This window comes from Crocuta crocuta, unplaced genomic scaffold (assembly GCF_008692635.1).
Source record: "Crocuta crocuta isolate KB4526 unplaced genomic scaffold, BGI_CrCroc_1.0 scaffold274, whole genome shotgun sequence".
NCBI classification, from domain to species: domain Eukaryota; kingdom Metazoa; phylum Chordata; class Mammalia; order Carnivora; family Hyaenidae; genus Crocuta; species Crocuta crocuta.
In genome coordinates, this window is record NW_027530222.1 from 3,188,316 (window position 1) to 3,207,051 (window position 18,736).

The 18,736-nt window shown below is 39.7% G+C and overlaps 1 protein-coding gene across 1 annotated transcript in view; it reads right to left on the reverse strand.

Moving 5' to 3' along the window:
- The window catches only part of PSMA5 (proteasome 20S subunit alpha 5), a 22,108-nt gene extending 3,452 nt beyond the window's left edge, over window positions 1–18,656 (reverse strand). Inside the window, exons 1-8 of the mRNA XM_077765584.1 lie at window positions 18,502–18,656; window positions 14,236–14,302; window positions 7,474–7,600; window positions 4,658–4,725; window positions 3,643–3,750; window positions 3,446–3,504; window positions 2,267–2,369; window positions 1,161–1,247 (exon numbers count right to left, since the gene is read on the reverse strand). Of these exons, the coding sequence (XP_077621710.1) occupies window positions 1,161–1,247; window positions 2,267–2,369; window positions 3,446–3,504; window positions 3,643–3,750; window positions 4,658–4,725; window positions 7,474–7,600; window positions 14,236–14,302; window positions 18,502–18,530 (648 nt within the window). The 5' untranslated portion in view covers window positions 18,531–18,656. The remainder of the gene's footprint in view (window positions 1–1,160; window positions 1,248–2,266; window positions 2,370–3,445; window positions 3,505–3,642; window positions 3,751–4,657; window positions 4,726–7,473; window positions 7,601–14,235; window positions 14,303–18,501) is intronic.
- Between the last annotated feature and the right edge of the window lie 80 nt (window positions 18,657–18,736).

An 18,736-nucleotide genomic window follows, 5' to 3' on the forward strand; every position in this document is an offset into this window, starting at 1 on the left:
ACCTTTTTTTCCCTTTTTTTTTTTTTTTACTTGAGAGAGAGAGAGAACAAGAGCAGGGGAGAGGGACAGAGAGAGACTGAATCTTAAGCAGGCTCCACACTCAGCACAGAACCGGACACAGGGCTCAATCCCATGACCCTGGGATCATGACCTGAGCTGAAATCAAGAGCCAGATGCTCAACTGACTGAGCCACCCAGGCGCCCTGTTTCCTCCCTCCCCCCCCGCCCAAAATTTTTTCCTTGTTTTTAACTTTTTTTTTGAGATAGAGACAGATCATGAGTGGGGGAGGGGCAGAGAAGAGAGGGACACATGGAATCCAGGCTCTGAGCTATCAGCACAGAGCCCAATGCAGGGCCCGAACCCACAAACTGTGACCTTGTGACCTGAGTGGAAGTCATACGCTCAACCGACTGAACCACCCAGGGCCCCACCCCTGCTCCCGACTTTTTGTAACAATCTCTTTGGTGAATCCAGCCTCTGCTAGGTTTTTATTTTTTTCCCCTGCATTAGTATTTTAATGTAGCCCAGCAATCCTTTCACTTATCCCAGCCTTCCTTTTTCCCTGTCCATAAGGACTCTTCCAAATAGTTCCCATTCACCTTAATTCTACTGTTGAATTCACCCACCCTCAGCAGATGACCTAACATTCACCAAAGAAATACAGGACCTCTCTCTCAATTCACCTGCAAACCTGCTTTCTTTACTCCCCACTACCTCCTCTTCTCCCCATCGACTCTCACTGTCATAAATAAGGGCAGTCAGAATCTGGTCCACAACTGTCCAATGTCATCTCTTGGCACCTCACTCACTACCTTACATGTATTTTGCACCCCAGCATTCAGAAAACCCTCAAAATTCTCTTACATACAATTTTATTTTATATCCTTGAGCCTTTGCACATGGCTGTTCCCTCTTCCTGGAATATACTTCTCTTACTTTCCCTAGCTGTACCTCTTCCAGGCAACTTTCCTAATGTCCCAGGATACGTTAACATGTTTTAGTAACAGTCCATTCTTATTACTATTCTAGAAGTATTGAAACTTCAAAGGGTAGCAGTAACTTCTTAAGGGCTGAGTATACAAAACTGTGATCATCTCCATCCATCTTCAGCAATGGGAACTATGATATCTGAATAAAAAACAACATAGCAGAAAAATACCTCTATATTAGTTGCATTCAGCTTCTCCTCCATTACTTGTTTGAGGATGATGAGTGAAGACTTGATGGCTTCTTTCAGTGTCATAGACTTAAAACAAAAAGTGTAAGAAGAGTGGCCATTACATAATTCCTCCTTCCTTCAAAGATTTCTCCTATATCTCCCTGAATATTACTAAATCAAGCAGCATAATAAGTATAGTGCATTACAAGTATCTCTAGAATTCAAGTAAACAGCAAATAAGTAGAATACATTTATTCAAAGTTTCAAGTCTTATTTTGAATCAGATTAAAGTCACCAACTTTCATAGTAAGTGATCTTTGAAGTGGAAAGGGCTACACTTCTCTAGCTTTCCTCTTTTAATACAGAAACAAGATAATACTGGGAATATCCTATGATTCACAATTCCCAAACGATCTAAAAAGGTAGCCCACCAGTTTAGCAAATCTGCTCTTGCACCCTGTTTTGAACCTATGAACCCAATTTCTTCCACATATAAAATCAATACTATCAGGGGTTGATGGGAGTAGACATCCCCATGTGAACCACATGAATGGTAAAAAAGATAACTTTCAACCACAACAAGTTACCCAAAGCCAAGTCTTCCCATCCTACAAGATTAAAACTGCCAAATGTCTACTTGCTTCGAGAGCCAGACTAGGAAATTTATCTGTTGAGTAAAGCTTTAAAGATAAAGGGTAAACAAACTGAAGTAATCTATACCACGATATAGCACTCACCATTAACTACTGTTATGTGCAAAAATAGGAATGGATCCGAAAAACAGCATATTGAACAAAAAAGGCAAATGCAGAATATAAACTGTATGACTGCATTTATAAAAAGGACAAGAAAAGATAACAGATAAAACTAGTCTACAGTGGTAAACATGGTTGAAAGGGAGGAAGAGAGTTACTAGAGAGGAAATAAGCGTTTTAGGGACTGATGGAAGTGTTCTCCATCTTATTTTAGGTGGTAGTCACGAGTGTGTATACAATTGTCCAGCTCCTAGAACTGAACTCTTAAGGTCTGCCTGTTTTATTTTACGTAAATTATACCTTGATTTATGAAATAATAATAAAATAAAAGTTGTGAGAGTGCTCAATTACCTTGTGGTAAACTTCTTGCAAGGAGCTCTGGGCACCCTCTGAAGCAGAGCCAATTGCTCGAGCATCACACTGTACAAAGGTCCCCGATGGGTCCATATGAAACCTGCAAAACCCCCCAAAAGAAGGGGGTTAAAATGCATAAGATGGTGGTATTTTACGTAACAAATATCTCACTAAAGAATATAAATGCTTGGCCCTGCAGTGGAAACTCCACTGAAATACTAAGGCCCAGGTCTAAAAGATGTGCTACGCCTGGAGAAACCACATATTTGAAAAAAGTTTATTTAAGTAATGTCTATACCCAATGTGGGGCTCAACTCACAACCCCAAGATCAAAAGTCACATACATCTCCAGAAACCAGATCTTTTATTTTTAAAGTTTATTTATTTTAAGATAGCAAGCGTGCACGAGCCAGGGAGGGGCAAAGAGAGAGGATAGAGAATCCCAAGGAAGCTCCATGCTAACCATGGAGCCCAACGTGGGACTCAATCCCAGGATGCTTGAACCGTGACCTGGGCTAAAATCAAGAGTTGGGGGCGCCTGGTTGGCTCAGTCAGTTAAGTGTCCCACTTCGGCTCAGGTCATGATCTCACGGTTCGTGGGTTCGAGCCCCACATCGGGCTCTGTGCTGACAGCTAGCTCAGAGGCTGAAGCCTGCTTCAGATTCTGTGTCTCCCTCTCTCTCTGACCCTCCCCTGCTCACACTGTCTCTCTCTCTCTCTCTCTCAGAAATAAATAAAACATTTAAAAAAAAAAAAAAAGAGTTGGACGCTCAACCAACTGAACTACCCAGGCACCTGAAACCGATCTTTTAATTCCTCAGAGATTTAGAAGTACAGAAGATAGAAATATTGCATTTGTGTATGCCTATCTAAATAATATTTAAGGAAAAGGAACAAATCGACATTCTAAAGCAAAGCTCTAAAACACAGCCTGATTATAGTAACAAAGGTGCTTTTAATTCTTTCCAGAATTAGCAGTGGTTGGAAGTTCTTCACAGAATGCCCAATTTTGTCTTTGTATAAACAGCACAGAATCACTGAACTTTATAGAGTTAGAAGCCCTTCATTTTTTGTAATTCTACAATAAACCTCTCAGTTGATTTAGACAACCAGTCCCCAACCCAAATTAAAATAATTCTACAAAAAAAGAAACAGGAAAAAATAGCAAATTCTTACAGCTGGGGTCCTTTCTCATCAACTCCTCCAAATAGCAGTGCTACTCCAAAGGGACGAGACTAGAACCAAAAAACAAGAGGTATTAAGATAAATGGCTACTGAAGTAGGAGGTGAGAGGGGCTGGGAAAGGTACGTTCAGAAGACAAATAGGGTCCTAAGTCCCTTAGAAGGAAACTTGACACAAACACCACACTCACCATGGCACCTGGATCTGCATCTTCTTCTCCAAACTGTAGAGCTAGATTGGACACAGCCTGAGTCACACTCTCCACTGTCATGGTCTCATTGTAGGTGAACCAGTGGTTCTAGAAGAAGAGCAAAATGAGGTCTAACTTTTAAATAAGAAAAGCCTTAAAACAATCCACCATCTCACTACATACACCCCTGTGAGCTATGGTTGCAAACCGAAGGCTCAGCTCCAGTGTGATTTCCTTAACACTGAACTTGATTGCTTGGGCGTACCTGAGAGGAAGAGAGATAGCTCTAGAAATAAACTGTGATCAAAGTACTCTAAGCATTAATGACAGACTAGAGGATTATTCTCTTGAAAAACAGAATTGGCCCCTCATAGCACTAAGCTTACTCTTTTCACAAAGTGAATGCTAACAGCTAAGTGCCACTTTCCCTCAGAGCCTACCTTATCATTGTGTTGGTGTTTAAATCAAATGACTTACTCTTACATAAGTACTGACAGCAAAGTTGAAAATAAGTGCAAAAAGTTTCATCAATCAGGAATTTTTTTCTACTGGTCTGTTCTCAAAGAAACAGGTACTCAATTAAAGAAAAAAAAAATCAGTATTTCTGCCCTGGTACATAACATTATTCGCCATAGGAAAGCTGTTACTTGCAAGCCCAGCACCAAAGGCAGTTGGGGTAGAATGTCCTTTAGCAATGTCCACTTCCCGCTATGGTGCTCCCACAGAAAGTTAATTAGGGAACAGAATGCAGTGCAATGCTTGCTTTATATAAGGCAAATCAAAAAGAAGCAAGAGACTGTCAGTATTATTTACCACGGCTTCCTTAAAGCTGCAATGGTTGGATGGTTAGGCTCCAAGCCTCAGCAAGTTATTAACTAGGGGGTCTGTCCAAAATCACTCCTAAGAGCTACATCTGATATTAACACAGATAACCTGCAATACAGCCCAGGCAGCTATATCATTCAACAAGGAACTCAAGTATCATGGTAAAAAAGAGAGATGATGCTAATTTTACCTGTGTCTCCACTCTGGCTTTATCAATTAAAGTCTTAGCATCAGCAATTAGCCCACTCATGGCACAACCTGCAATGTAAAAGCAATAGTGACCCAGGGGCCAAATCCTAGCAGAACTCTTTCATCCACTCAAGAAATACTGAAACACTGGAATAGAACCATGGCAGCCATACAGCAATCCCATAGCAATACACCCAAGAGATCAGATGGGAAATTATTTCATTATCTATACTGAACACAAATATAATTATATTACAATAAATAAAACCATCCGCAGTAACACAGAAGTCCAGAATTAAGATAGAAGACAGGCAAGAACAGCCAAACCAGCATGAATTTCCACATATTACCTCCTTAAGCATTCCTTTAGCACTCTTGTAGACCACAATGCACTTTCAAACTAAGCAAACACTAACATCCCAACAGAAGAAATAAGGAAAAAAATAGCCATCTCACTATGAGCTATAGTAGAAGGCCCTAGGATAAAAATCAAAAGCTTTTTCACCTCCCTGACCAAATACAAACCAATTAGTTTAGAAAGAAAGTTTGCCTGATGGTCCAAGATGCCAACATTATGGCTGTTACTTTATATGCCATAACTTGAAATCTGTTATTTCCAGCTTAAGCCTCACTCCCACATTTCAAACCTATAATAATATATCTACTTGGACATACCACCGACTAAAATCCGAGTTCCTCCTTCCTTCTAGTCTCCTTGGCTCTCACAACCAATCAGATACCGAATTTTATCAATCTCTATTTGATTAACCTGTCTGGCATTAATCCTAATGTTCTACATTAACGTTCTACACTGCCTTGGCTAAAGCCCTCATTGTTTCTATTTGTATTAAAGGAAATTTCTTACCAGGTCTCCCTATATCCAGTCTTAACCCCCTCACTCTACCTGAAACCCTGTTATCAGAATGGTCTTTCTAAAATATTAATCTGGGGGCACCTGGGTGGCTCAGTTGGTTAAGCATCTGACTTTTGGTTTAGGCACAGGTCATGACCTCATGGTTCGTGGAGTCAAGCCTTGAGTTAGGCTCCTTGCTGACAGTGCAGAGCCTGCTTGAGATTTTCTTTCTCCCTCTCTCTGCCCCTCCCCTGCTTGTACTCTCCCTCTCAAAATAAACTTTATAAAAAAAATAAATAAAATACTAATCCGATCATATTACCTCAAAGCTTAAAATCTTTCCCATCAAGTTGAAGCTCTTTAGCATGGTAAAAAGACTTCCACTGTCTGGTCCAAGACTCATTTCTTGCTACAGTCCACCTCCTAGTCACACCAAACTGCTTGTGCTAGGGTATTCCCTATTTTACACCACTAAAGGGTTTGCTCATTTCTAGTCCCTCTAACCAGAGTGCTCTCCCCCTTCCTATACCCACACACTTGTTCACTTAGTGAACACTTCTTCATCTTTTAGAATTCAACTCAGTTCAAGTATCACTTTATGGAATCTATTTCTGAAAGTCCCACTACCACTGGCCCCAAACAAAACTAATTATTTCCTCCTTTGTATCCCTACTGAGCATATACTATAGCCTTTCTTAATACCTACATTACTCCATTGCATTTACTTATTTACATGTCCACCTCCACTATCAGACTGTATGCTTCTGAAAGAAAAGAACTATGCCTCATTTCTCTCTGCATCCCTGGTGACTAGTATATGTCTGGCATATAATAGATTCTCAGTTTGTTGAATGAAGTGACACCGATCTATCTCCAGGCAGGTGACTTGGGATTAAGTAGAGAAAATGTTCTAATCATAAAAGACTAAATCTCAGCTCCTACATCTATGAAAAAGAATACATCAAGCTCCCAGATCGCCATGGCATTGGTTCTGAGGCCTTCAAGCAATTAATTATTTTACTGATGTTTCACTAATTAGATGATTACTGATGTTTCACTAATAAGATGACTAGGCAGGTTAAGAAAATTTCAACAGCCGGGGCGCCTGGGTGGCTTAGTCGGTTAAGCGTCCGACTTTCGCTTAGGTCATGATCTCACGGTTCGTGGGTTTGAGCCCTGCGTCAGGCTCTGTGCTGACTGCCAGCTCAGAGCCTGAAGCCTATTTCAGAGTCTGTGTCTCCCTCTCTCTCTGACCCTCCCTTGCTCACGCTGTCTCTCTCTCTCCTAGAAATACATAAAAAATATTTAAAAAAAAAAAATTTCAACAGCCAACTAAAATGCAGAACTACTCACCCTGTAATGCTACAATGATGCCAGAAGCTAAGGCAGGGAAATTAAGAGGGAAAAAAAAAAAAAAAGAGTGCTGGGATGGGGGTGGGAGTTGGGGATGTAGGGGAAGACAGGAAGTAAAAAGATAAATCTGAAAACAGAGGAAGAGGACTGATCTGCTCAAAATCCATTATTCTTAATGCTCTTTGAACCTTAGTCACTCTAAAGATCTTTAAGAATTCCTCTTTTTAGTGGACACCTCTAGTTTTCCACATGATCCTCTGCTCCTGGTGGCCTCCTACCAGGACTAACACATAATGCATTGAAGTCCTTGAAGTCATTGAATGCTGGGTCATTGAAGACCCAGCCATCATAGAAAGCTAGCCTATGACTCAACCTTTACGTATTTCAACAACCATCACATTCGCCATGTCTAAATTTGAAGGAGAAAGGAACTTCTGGGAGTAGGCTGAGCTAGCCCTACAATTGCTTCCCACTCCTACATTATGCACACTGGCCTACTGCCTGGAAAACAATAGTTAACAAGGTTCATCTAATGAACCTCCTGACGAACACCAAAGAAGACTAATTAATCCAAGCCAGATCCTATAGAACAACTTTCCTCTACTCCTTACCTATGTGAGCATCAATCTCTACAATTTTCTCAATGCTGCTGGGCTCCATGAGTGGGGAGGTAATTCTCTTCTCCACAGCTAGGCACACACCCTCTGAGGTCTGGATCCCAATGGCTGTAGAACCAAGCTAAAAAGAATCATGTTATAGTTATCATGTGCAGATCAAAGAACAGTCTCACATACTCACCAGGAATCTCTCTGAATACCAAAGGCACAAGACAGAAGCTTCAATCAGCTGTAACAAGTATTCAGAGAGTATAAATAGCACCCTAATAAGTAATGTGTTATTCCTGTCAATGGCAGGAGTACTTGATTTATTACAGATTTTGTTCTTCTAAAGGAAAAGTTCAACAAAGTCTTGAAAACATCCGGAAAATGATCAACTCCAATGCCAATATTTTGGAGAGGGATAGATTCTAAAATTCTAAACATAAATAGGCAAAAAAGTTAATAAAACTGGAATGTCTTTCTTTTCACCTCTGCTCTCTTCACCTGTCCCCGAAGGTAGGATTTCTCAAATCTACGTAACCTCCAGAAAAGTAATGGGTGGCCCAGTCGGTTAAGCATCCAACTCTTGATTTTGGCTCAGATCATGATCTCACAGTTTTTAAGACAGAGCCCTGTGCCAGGCTCTGTGCTGACAGAGCGAAGTGGGCCTAGGATTTTCTCTCTCCCTCTCCCCTGCTCGCATATGCTCTCTCTCCCAATAAACAAACCAAAAAAGAAACACAAACACCACCACAAACATAATTATTAACTTAATCTTTTGAGGTCACTAGCAATTTACAGTATAGCTTAATTTCATCTCCCCATCTCCATGGCACCATTCTAGTTACCAATCCCTCTGTATCTGTTTATCTGCAAAATGGGGGTAATAAAACATCAAGAAGAATAAATATATTAATATATAAAATGCCTAAAATGGTGCCGGCACATAATAAATGAGTAACAAAATTAGTCATTCTTCTTATATGCCTAGATTATTTCAACAACCTCCTACTTAGCCTCCCCATCTTAATATCTCTCTTAATATACATTTCATGTTACAGCCTCACTGGTCTAATAAAATGCTATTTTAATTATGCTTCTTCTCTGAAGAACTAACATCCCTATATATAGCCTGTCACATAAAATCCAAATAAGCTTCCAGAACCCTCAAAACCTAATCTTAAGACTTTTCTTTGCAAACTTTATTACTCATTATTCTCCAACAAATCCACCAGGTACAGCCCAACCCACTTTCTCATGGCATATTATCCCCTATCCTTGTACCTCTCCTCATGCTGTCTCTCTCTTGAAATAGTCTTCTCTCTGCCTATCCAAATCCCACCCACCATTCATAAAGCCTTCCATGACTAAATGTGCTCTCTCCTCTAAATTACCATTATTATTATTTTTTAAGTTTATTTATTTTATTTTGAAAGAGAGAGAGAGAATCAGAGAGAGAGGGAGAGAGAATCCCAAGCAGGCTTTACTCTGTCAGCTCGAACTCACGAACCATGAGATCACGATCTGAGCTGAATCAGAGTTAGATGCTTAACTGACTGAGCCACTGAGGCGCCCCTGAATTACCATTATTATTTAGTTAGTTCTAGAAAGCAATGCCTGCCAGTGCAAGCATCAGACTCCTGGAACCTGTTATTGCAAAGGAGTCCAAAGAATTTCATGAATCATTATGCATAACATGCTTAACATGTCTGCAGACTGCATAATCACGTCTCATACATAAGTGAGTTATTTTTCAAATGCATAAAGCTGTGACTTTATTTACAAGTGTTTTTAAACGTATATACAAGCTTTTAAAAAATATATGCATAACTACAGGAGATGACTGTTAAAATACTTTATGTAAAAAATGAGCATTCATACTTCTAGTTAAAGGTATAGACTGAACACACATATTAGCTCTCCTTCCTCTAGCCTAGTAATAGTACAAAATTATAGGATGGCAGGGCCAGAGGGTAGGGGGAGATGCACAAATATACTAGCACAAAGAGAATGGCCAAAGACACAGCACCAAATTTTCTAGGAAAGAAAATGGGTTAGTGATAATTTACTTAATGGACCTGAGAAATCTGAACCCTAAACCAGTAGTAAAGAAAACTGAGAAACAACCTGATTTACATTATAGGATCCCCAAAAAGAAATGGTGGCAACAAGAACCTCTGGTAATAGAAACAGAAGAGCTAAAAATTGCAAGATCAGTTCAATGTTTACCTAAGAAACAGATTTCCAGATCCCCTCCCCTATACCATAAAGCTAAATGACGGTGCCCATTCCCCTCCTATAGAAGACTCTGGAAAGGGTAAAACAGACAGCGGTCTTTGGATTGGGGGACCCTAAGCACAGTCAAAGGCAGGAGTACCAGAATGAAAACAGGGGGATTAAGTAAAAATTGACAAGCTTAATGTTAAGAACTTCAGCCTTCTTTCCCCATTCAGCTCTCAGAAGCTAGTAGCTAAAATCCCTTCAGGCAGGAAATAAGAAGGGGCAGTTTTCAAACATTTTGGACAAAATCTACATTAAGAAATATACCTTGTATCATGATCAAAACATACATACAGAAATAAGTATAATAGGAACAACATGGAAAAAAAACACAAACACCAATACTATAAGCATGGCAATCTGATATCTACTGCTCTATTCCACTCAAAAAGAAATGCTACCATGACCCACTCAATTCATTTCAATGCCCACTAACACGTCAAGACCTATAGCTTAAAAAACATAGCTTTAAAGAATTTAACCAATTCAAGAAAAAAAATTGAAAGAGAACTTTAAAAAAATCCTTAAAAAATGTATTTCATCCATAAAGCAAGAATAGGACACTAATAAGAAAAAAGAAAAAAAGGAGCTTAGAAATTAAAAACGCCGTGTGCCCAGAGAACTAGTCCAGAATTAGAACAGGTCAAAAGGCTCAAAGATATATTTAAGAATCTTTAATGGATACCTAACAGGCCTGGATATTTTGAGAAGATATATATACTTGGAGAGACTTTGGCGATCACTTATAATATGTATATATTAAATTAAGAAATTTTTTAAAAAGAGAGTTAACCCCAGGAAAATACTGTGCAGAAATGGAAAAATGGCTCAGCTGTGAATACATTTAGAGTCACATGACTATAAATGTTGACTAATGATCTCATAAAATTGTGATATATATTGAGTGGGTTGCTGTAGCCCCACCCTAGTAGGAAATTGTGTGTGTCTGTGTTTGTGTGTCTGTGTCTGTGTGTCATTGGGGGCAGAACTCTTCAACGTCCATAATGTAAAGTCTGTGGATAATACCTAAAACAAAACATGTAAATCTGTGCTAGAAATATGGAAACAAATGCCAAGAAAATTATCAGCTAACAGACTTTAAAGTGTTGCTTTTTTGGGGGGGGGGGCACCTGGGTGGCTCAGTTGGTTAAGAGTCCGACTTCGGCTCAGGTCATGATCTCATGGTTTGTGGGTTCGAGCCCTGCATTGGGCTCTGTGCAAACAGCTCGGAGCATGGAGCCTGCTTCAGATTCTGTGTCTCCCTCTCTCTCTGCCACTCCCCTACTCAAGCTCTGTTTCTTTTTGTCTCAATAATAAATAAACACAAAAAAATTTTTTTAATTAAAAAAAGTGTTGCTTTTGGGAAGCTGAAGATAAAGGGTGTAGTCCTCAGGGATTTGTTACAAGGTTTATGTAATTATTTTATCTTTTGATTCTAAAACTACATGCAGATATGCCATAAGAATAAAAATGTAAAAGTCACAAAATATTACTAGAGAATTTAATTTGGTACTTAAGTTGTTCTCTAGTTGTTTTATGTATGGTACATTGCTCTTAAATCTCCAACCGAAGAGAACAGGACAGACTTTATATTTACTTTTTTTTTTTTAATGTTTGCTTATTTTTGAGAGAGAAAGCAAGACAGAGCACGAGTGGGGGAGGGACAGAGAGAGCGAGAGATACAAAATCTGAAGCAGGCTCCAGGCTCTGAGCTGTCAGCACAGAGCCTGATCTCGGGCTTGAACTTACAAGCCGTGAGATCATGACTTGAGCCAAAGTCGGACACTTAACTGACCAACCCACCCAGGCGTCCCCTTTGTATCCACTTTTAAATTTTATCTAGTAGACTTGATCTCAACCAGGGCCAGGGTATCTGGAGGGCAAAGTCTGGAGACAGTTTTGGTTGTCACCGTTAGAAGTATGAATGCCACTAGCATCTAATCCTGTTAAACATTCTACCGTGCACAGGATGATCTCTCAACAAAGAATTATCCAGTCTAAAATGTCAACAGTCCCTGGGTACTATAATTATTTTGTGGATGAAGCATTCATATTATAAGAATTCACAGCCTGTTCAATTTGGCCTCCAACTTAAATAACTTCCTAAGTTTCCACTCCAAAAAAAAAAAACAGGTTAATATTTTCAAGACAAACTACTTTTATAAAATGTACCAAAATCAAGATAATTTTCTTTTGAACACTTACATGTATCCCAGATATTTCAGTATTACAATTCTGCCTAAACTCCACCCCACCCATTGGTGGGGACTGGGGAAATGAGGGGAAGTGAGGGAACATTTGAACTGACTCTACCTAGTAATTTTTTAGTATAACTCATAGTAACCAATATCCACATGCTCAGTTTAATACGGTAATTTTTTTAATACAGTAATTTTGACACTGCCACAGATTATCCTTCCTTCTCCCAAAAAACCTACTCCAAAGGCATTTTTCCCTTCTACCGGCTCTTTCACCCATGCCATCCACACAGTATCTCCAAATGACAACTTCTACTTGTCAGCCATTCTTGGTCATTTCTCCAGCTCCTTTCATACTATTGAAAACTTTCGGTTATCAAATTGGTTTCTCATTGACAACTCGTAAGTTGCCAAGGCAACAACCAGGTTGTTTAAATACCAAAGAGCCTAAATTTTCACACGGGTTAAGTCACATCTATTAAAGGGGCACATGGCTACTTCTATCTTAGCCCAAACTAGGGTGGAGATCAGATGGTATCTAATTATCTTTAACTAATGTGAAAATTATTGGCAGTAAGGAGCTTAAAGGAGAACCCTCCAAAAACAGGATTATTCTTGGCTTGGGTAAGACTGTTGTCTTTAGAAGCTCAAAATAAATGCCACAGTTTGGAATATTGATAGTCTCATACTTCATAATAACATATGGTTTCAATATAGAGCAAAGATGATCAGAAACAGAAGCAGGCACTTGTAGCCAGCCCACCACTTTCTGTCTGACCGTCTATCATAGTGCATCCACCTTTACTTCTAGGTCTTCAACTAATCACAATCTCTTTTGCCCTTTTCCAGATTCTCATACAATAATTTCCTCCAATACACTCTTTCTAGAACAGGTAACATGGAGAGAAACACAGCAGCTCTCTTCAAATTATTTGAAGAACTGTTTTTGGGAAAGTTCAAATCTTTTCCTGTGTGGTTCAAAGGCAAAACTAGGGCCAACTAGGGAAACTTCAAGGAAGCTAGACTTTATTTATTTTNTAAGCATAACACCCTCAAGGTCCATCCATGTTGCTACACATGGCCAGATTTCATTGTTTCTTATTGCATTTTGAAAGTGAGAGAGAATGGGAGAGGGGCAGAGAGAGAAAAGCCCAATCAGGCTATGTGCTTCATCACAGAGCCCAACACGGAGCTTGATCCCTCTAACCATGCATGAGATCATTACCTGAGCAGATATCAAGAGTCTGACACTTAACCAACTGAACTACTTAGGGCCCGCCAGGAAGCTAGGCTTTTGATTCAACACAAGGATAAATGTCTAAACCTCTAAACCATTATGGATTGTTTTCCAACAGAATGAGCTATCTAGTGAGAAAATATTCTATCACCAGGACTATACAAATAGAGGCTATTTAGAGAAACAGAGGCGACTGAAGCACAGAGTAATGGGTTAGTCTAGTCTAGTCTCAACTCTTGCTAATATGAGAATCACTGAGGGAGCCCTTAAAAATACTGATGCTTGGACCTTACTTGGATAACCTAAATCAGAACTTAGATTATCTATAATTCAGCAAATGCAGATCCCACGTGATAACTAACTTTAACTATAGATAGCTTACTTACTAACTTTGTTAATATTGGTTTTAACTATTCAATTTTGTTACATTACAGGACACATCTCTTATTCAGTCCTGAAAGTGTCCAGTACAAATCCACAATTTTAAGAATACAGGTCATCAGTTACAAGATTTATTCAAAGTATCTTTCAGGTGCTAACTCTAGACTTCTACCCCTCTCTTTATAGCCAAGAAGATTATGAACACAAACATGTCCCTCCAGCCCCACTGAGAAAAAGATACTTATGTAATTATGAAGCATTTATTCCTTCCTGGCGGGGCCTAAGTTATCTGTTCAGAAGGCTTTAGGAACGGAATTAAAATGGTTAGTGGTTGGGTAAATGGAGATACAGAATATTTTCTAAAGAAAGAACTAAAACATGGGGCGCCTGGGTGGCTCAGTCGGTTAAGCATCCAACTTCGGTTCAGGTCATTATCTCATGGTTCCTTGGGTTCAAGCTCCATGTTGAGCTTTCTGCCGACAGCTCAGAGCCTGGAGCCTGCTTCAGATTCTGTATCTCCCTCTCTCTGCCCCTCCCCTGCTCACACTCTGTCTCTCTCTCAAAAATAAAATAAAAACATTAAAAAAAAAATAGCTAAAACACATTTACCCTAAATGTTCTGCCAGCAAAGCAGTAGGTTGCCATGAAATTTCAAAAATTTGCCACTTGATACTATACCTTGATAGCTTCAATGGCATATTCCACTTGAAATAATCTTCCTTCAGGAGAAAAGGTATTCACACCCCTATAATTTAAAAAAGTATTAAAAATTGTCAGAAAAAGTGTAGAGAAACAAATCTCAAGTTCCCTGACATCAAGCTCAAATAGCTACAAGATATGAATGTTGTCATTATTCTCCTTTGCCCACAACAATTTGTAGCAATTTTTTTTTTTATTTTGGTACATTAACCTCTTTTCAAGAAAATGGAACTTATGGGGCGCCTGGGTGGCTCAGTCAGTTAAATGCCCAACTTTGGCTCAGGTCATGATCTCACAGTTCGTGGGTTTCAGCCCCACATCATGCTCTGCGCTGACAGCTAGCTCAGAGCCTGGAGCCTGCTTCGGATTCTGTGTCTCCTCTCTCTCTGTCCCACCCCTGCTCACGCTCGCTCTCTCTCTCTCAGAAATAAATAAAAACATTAAAAAAAAGAAAGAAAGAAAAGAAAATGGAACTTTAATATATGGAACACTTCTGGGCTACTTAATCCCGGAGACTTCAAACTGATCAAATGAGAGCAGGGGACTTTCTGCCTCAATTCTGAAACAATCTGCAATTTCCTCGGTAAATTCACGCCCCAGAACTACCTGGCAATTCCCAACATGCATTTATCCTCCCCTTCACGTTACTTGCATTTAATGTTAATATCGTACTTTTTTTGTAAAAGTCAGTTACAGGTACATTTCTCTATTTATTTGTATGAATTAGTATTGCTATCTTAACAGCCTGAGATCTGGTTAGTTCCTAAAGCCTAAGCTAGATATTCATTCTACACATATTTGCACCAATTACACACTAGACTTTTTTTCTTTCTAAAATACTTCCTACATTTCCTCGTTCCATTCTGTTGGAAATCCCTATGGAAGAGAGGCATCAACCACAGTCTTAGCTATAAAAGCTTTCTGCACACAATGGACACTTCAAAAATACTTGAACAAATGAATGTAGTTATGATCCCTGGCTTATGGAGTTTGGATTTGATAACATGTAACATGATATATAATACAGCATTTTCAAATTTGTTTTACCAAAACTTTCTTCAAAAAGAAATTTATATATGCCCCCCAAATACAAAACAGGTAATAATGCAAGTTGACATTTACTGCATATCCACTACATGCCTGGCATTGTTATAAACCTTTAAATGATTTAATTCACTTAATCCTCAAAATAATCCTATGAAGTAGTATTTTAAGTTACATAGTATTTCACAGATGACAAAGTTGACACACAAAGAGGCTGGTAACATGCCCAAAATTACTCAGCATATAAAAGGCAGAGGTGGAATTAGGATTTAGGCAATGTGACTTCAGAGACCTATCTTTTAATTATTCCACTATATTGTCTCTGGGAATTACTTTGGGCTAAATCAGGAGTGAAAGTAGGATGTCACCAGGATCCTCTTCACCCTAGAGGTAATATCCCAGAGGTTATTTTAAAAGTTCAGAACTCTAGGTACAATTTTTAAAAATCACTGAATTGGGGCGCCTGAGTGGCTCAGTCGGTTAAGTGTCCGACTACGGCTCAGGTCATGATCTCGTGGTCCATGGGTTTGAGCCCTGCATCTGAGCTGTCAGCACAGAGCCTGGAGCCTGTTTCAGATTCTGTGTCTCCCTCTCTCTCTGCCCCTCCCCAGCTGGTGCTCTCTCTCTCTCTGTCTCAAAAATAAAAATGTTTAAAAAAATTTTTTTATTATATAAATAAATAAAAATCACTGATGTGAAAAGTCAGAGGACAGAAGACCTGGAATTAAGTTCTAGTTCTGCCACTTACTAGCTTTAATTCCCTCAAATGAAAAACAAAAAACAAAACTTATCCTGCCTCTATCACAAGATAATTAATATTGAATTGCACAGAGTATGAAAGAACTCTGTAAAGTACTATGTGAATACAGTATTTTCACCTTAATTCAGGCACTCCATGCTAGTGTAGTACTAATTACTACATCCTTACATGGGCTCTGCTCTTGGCACTCTTCTCAAACTTCATGGTTTCCTTGGGTTATTTCATTTACACCAAGCACCAACTACTCTCAAATCTCTATTACCAGTCTGACCTCTTCCCTGATTAAGTTAAATGCCTCCTGAGCATTTTCACTTGGATATCACATTAGCCTGAACACTCAACATTTTCCAATTTGAAATATCTCTTTAAATCCAACAGCCATTCTTGAAAATCAGTTCCATCTCCTGCCATTCCTATTTCATTTATTTTAAAACACCTGCAATCTCTCAGTTCCCCGAGCTAGAAAAGTTCTGAATGATCTGACTCATTTCACCCATCTTCTCCTGCATTAACCATATGCCAAGTCACATCAATTCCTCCCACATGGTAACTTAACACTCTTCTTTCATTCTCAACGACCTCATTACCTTTCACCTAACTATTGTAAGCCTTCTAACTGGTATTGACTCACTCTTTCTTCTACTCCAGTCAAACAATCTCTGCAAAACACAATTGAGTAACTTCTTAAAATGAAAATTAATAGCACATAGTTGCGTAAATAGTAAGACCCAAACTCCTTCACCACAAAAAGCCATCCAATATCTAGTACCATCCTGTTTTTCCCATAGTTCATCACTCTCATGCATGTATCAAATGTACCACACAGAAAGAAATGTTCCCAAACATTGCCCCTCCTTTGTTCATCCTATATTCTCTGCCTCCAACCTACTGGCTCTCAGTCCATATTTATTAAAATCTTCCTCTTTTTCAAGACTCAGTTTAAATACCAGCTCCTTTTTTAAAGTTTTCAATGACCCTCTAATATTGAATGCAATTTCTCTCACCAAATCTTCTATAGTACTTGATTTGAATTTCTTCAATGACATGAACCCACTTCTAACTCATACTAGTTATTTTTTAAATAGTGCTTTAAAAGACAGTCTCCCACATAGAGCAAGAATCTTGATTTTGTTCACTGCTGTATGGCCAGTAACTAGAACAATGCCTTGTACACAGCAAGCATGCAAGTATATTAGCTAAGTGAATTTTAAAAGGCTGTATTTTAGGCATTCTTGGGAAGATACAAAAACGAACAACACACAGCACTCATTGAAGATGTTAAGTAAATGATCACAAAACCTTACTAAAGGCTTTCTGATAAAGATAACAATGTCTATCATACACCCCCTAACTCAAAATTCTATCACCCATGGAGGATTCGTTTTAATGCTCTGGAAAAAAAATACTAACAGTCATTTTATAGAACAGTATGAAAGTTATCAGTTTTAAAACTTCACATACATATTCTAAAAGTCAAACTTTTGACAGGGTCCACATATACTTGACAAGAAATGCAGCTTCTAAGGACCTAGAAGAAAGAAAACATTTACTTTTCCTGGCTTAAAAAAAAAATCTTTGCAGCTATGTGAAAATCTAACTGACCAAAATAGAAACTGAAAGTAACAATGTCTAGAGATTGTCTAAGTACAATTTAGTATTACTTAGCATTTCCAAGCCCTGAAAAGTACTTTTTTTTCTTTTGATAAATACAACAATCTCACAACCTCAATTTTAAAAACAGATCTGGCTTTAATAAACACAAACTAATCTGCTCTAAGGTTCTCAAAAAGTCTGATGAAAAGCCTAGGTCTAGTGGAATCAGCATGAGAGGGAACTCTTGAAAAATCACTCTAAATTCCAGTTCCTATAAAATCAGACTCCACACTCTCGGGCATAGCTGAGGATATGAAGAAACTATACATCCCAGCACGCCCGCCTACATCTCGGTCAGAGAAAAGGTTACTCTACTTCCACAACTAAGAAACGGAAAACGAGGTTGTTCCCCTGGAAGGAAGGGGGAGCTGAAATTATGAGAGCCATTAAAGAATCTCTAGTCGCGCTTTTTTTTTTTTCCAGGCTACACTTTCACATTTTTTAGAAAGGCAGTCATCCTCAGCACGAATGATGAACGGGGGAGGGGGTGACCCCTGGACTTCTCTGGGTTAAAGGTCGGAGTCCCAGCCCCTCTTGCCTTCCCCAAGCACAAAGCGGAGCTTCTCGCTTCTGCACCGAGCTGGGACCCAGCAGTGACTCAGCGGTAGCACCTGGCGCCGAGTCTAGCTTGGGGAATCACTGCAGGCGGCTAGGGAGGGCAAGAGATCCCAGGCCGGGCCAGACTCGGGTTCCTGGGGCGCCCCATGACACGGCAGAACCCAGGCCGTGGTCGGGCCCCAGTCCTGCCCACCCACAACCCCAACCCCGCTTTCCCCAGACGCACAGACCTGTCGTACTCAGACCGGGTGAGGAACATGGCGAGGGCAGCAGGGGGTGGCAGCGGCTACGCGGGGTTTCTAAGGGCCAACACGAGTCCACCAGCACCCAACTCACCCACACCGGCACAAAATCGAGGCCCTGCTTCCAACTGCGCGTGCGCCGGCGACCCCTTCAGCCCGCCCGTCAGTGCCTGCTTCCTATTGGTTGGTTGTAGTTCCCGCCAAGGTGATTGGGCCAAAGTGC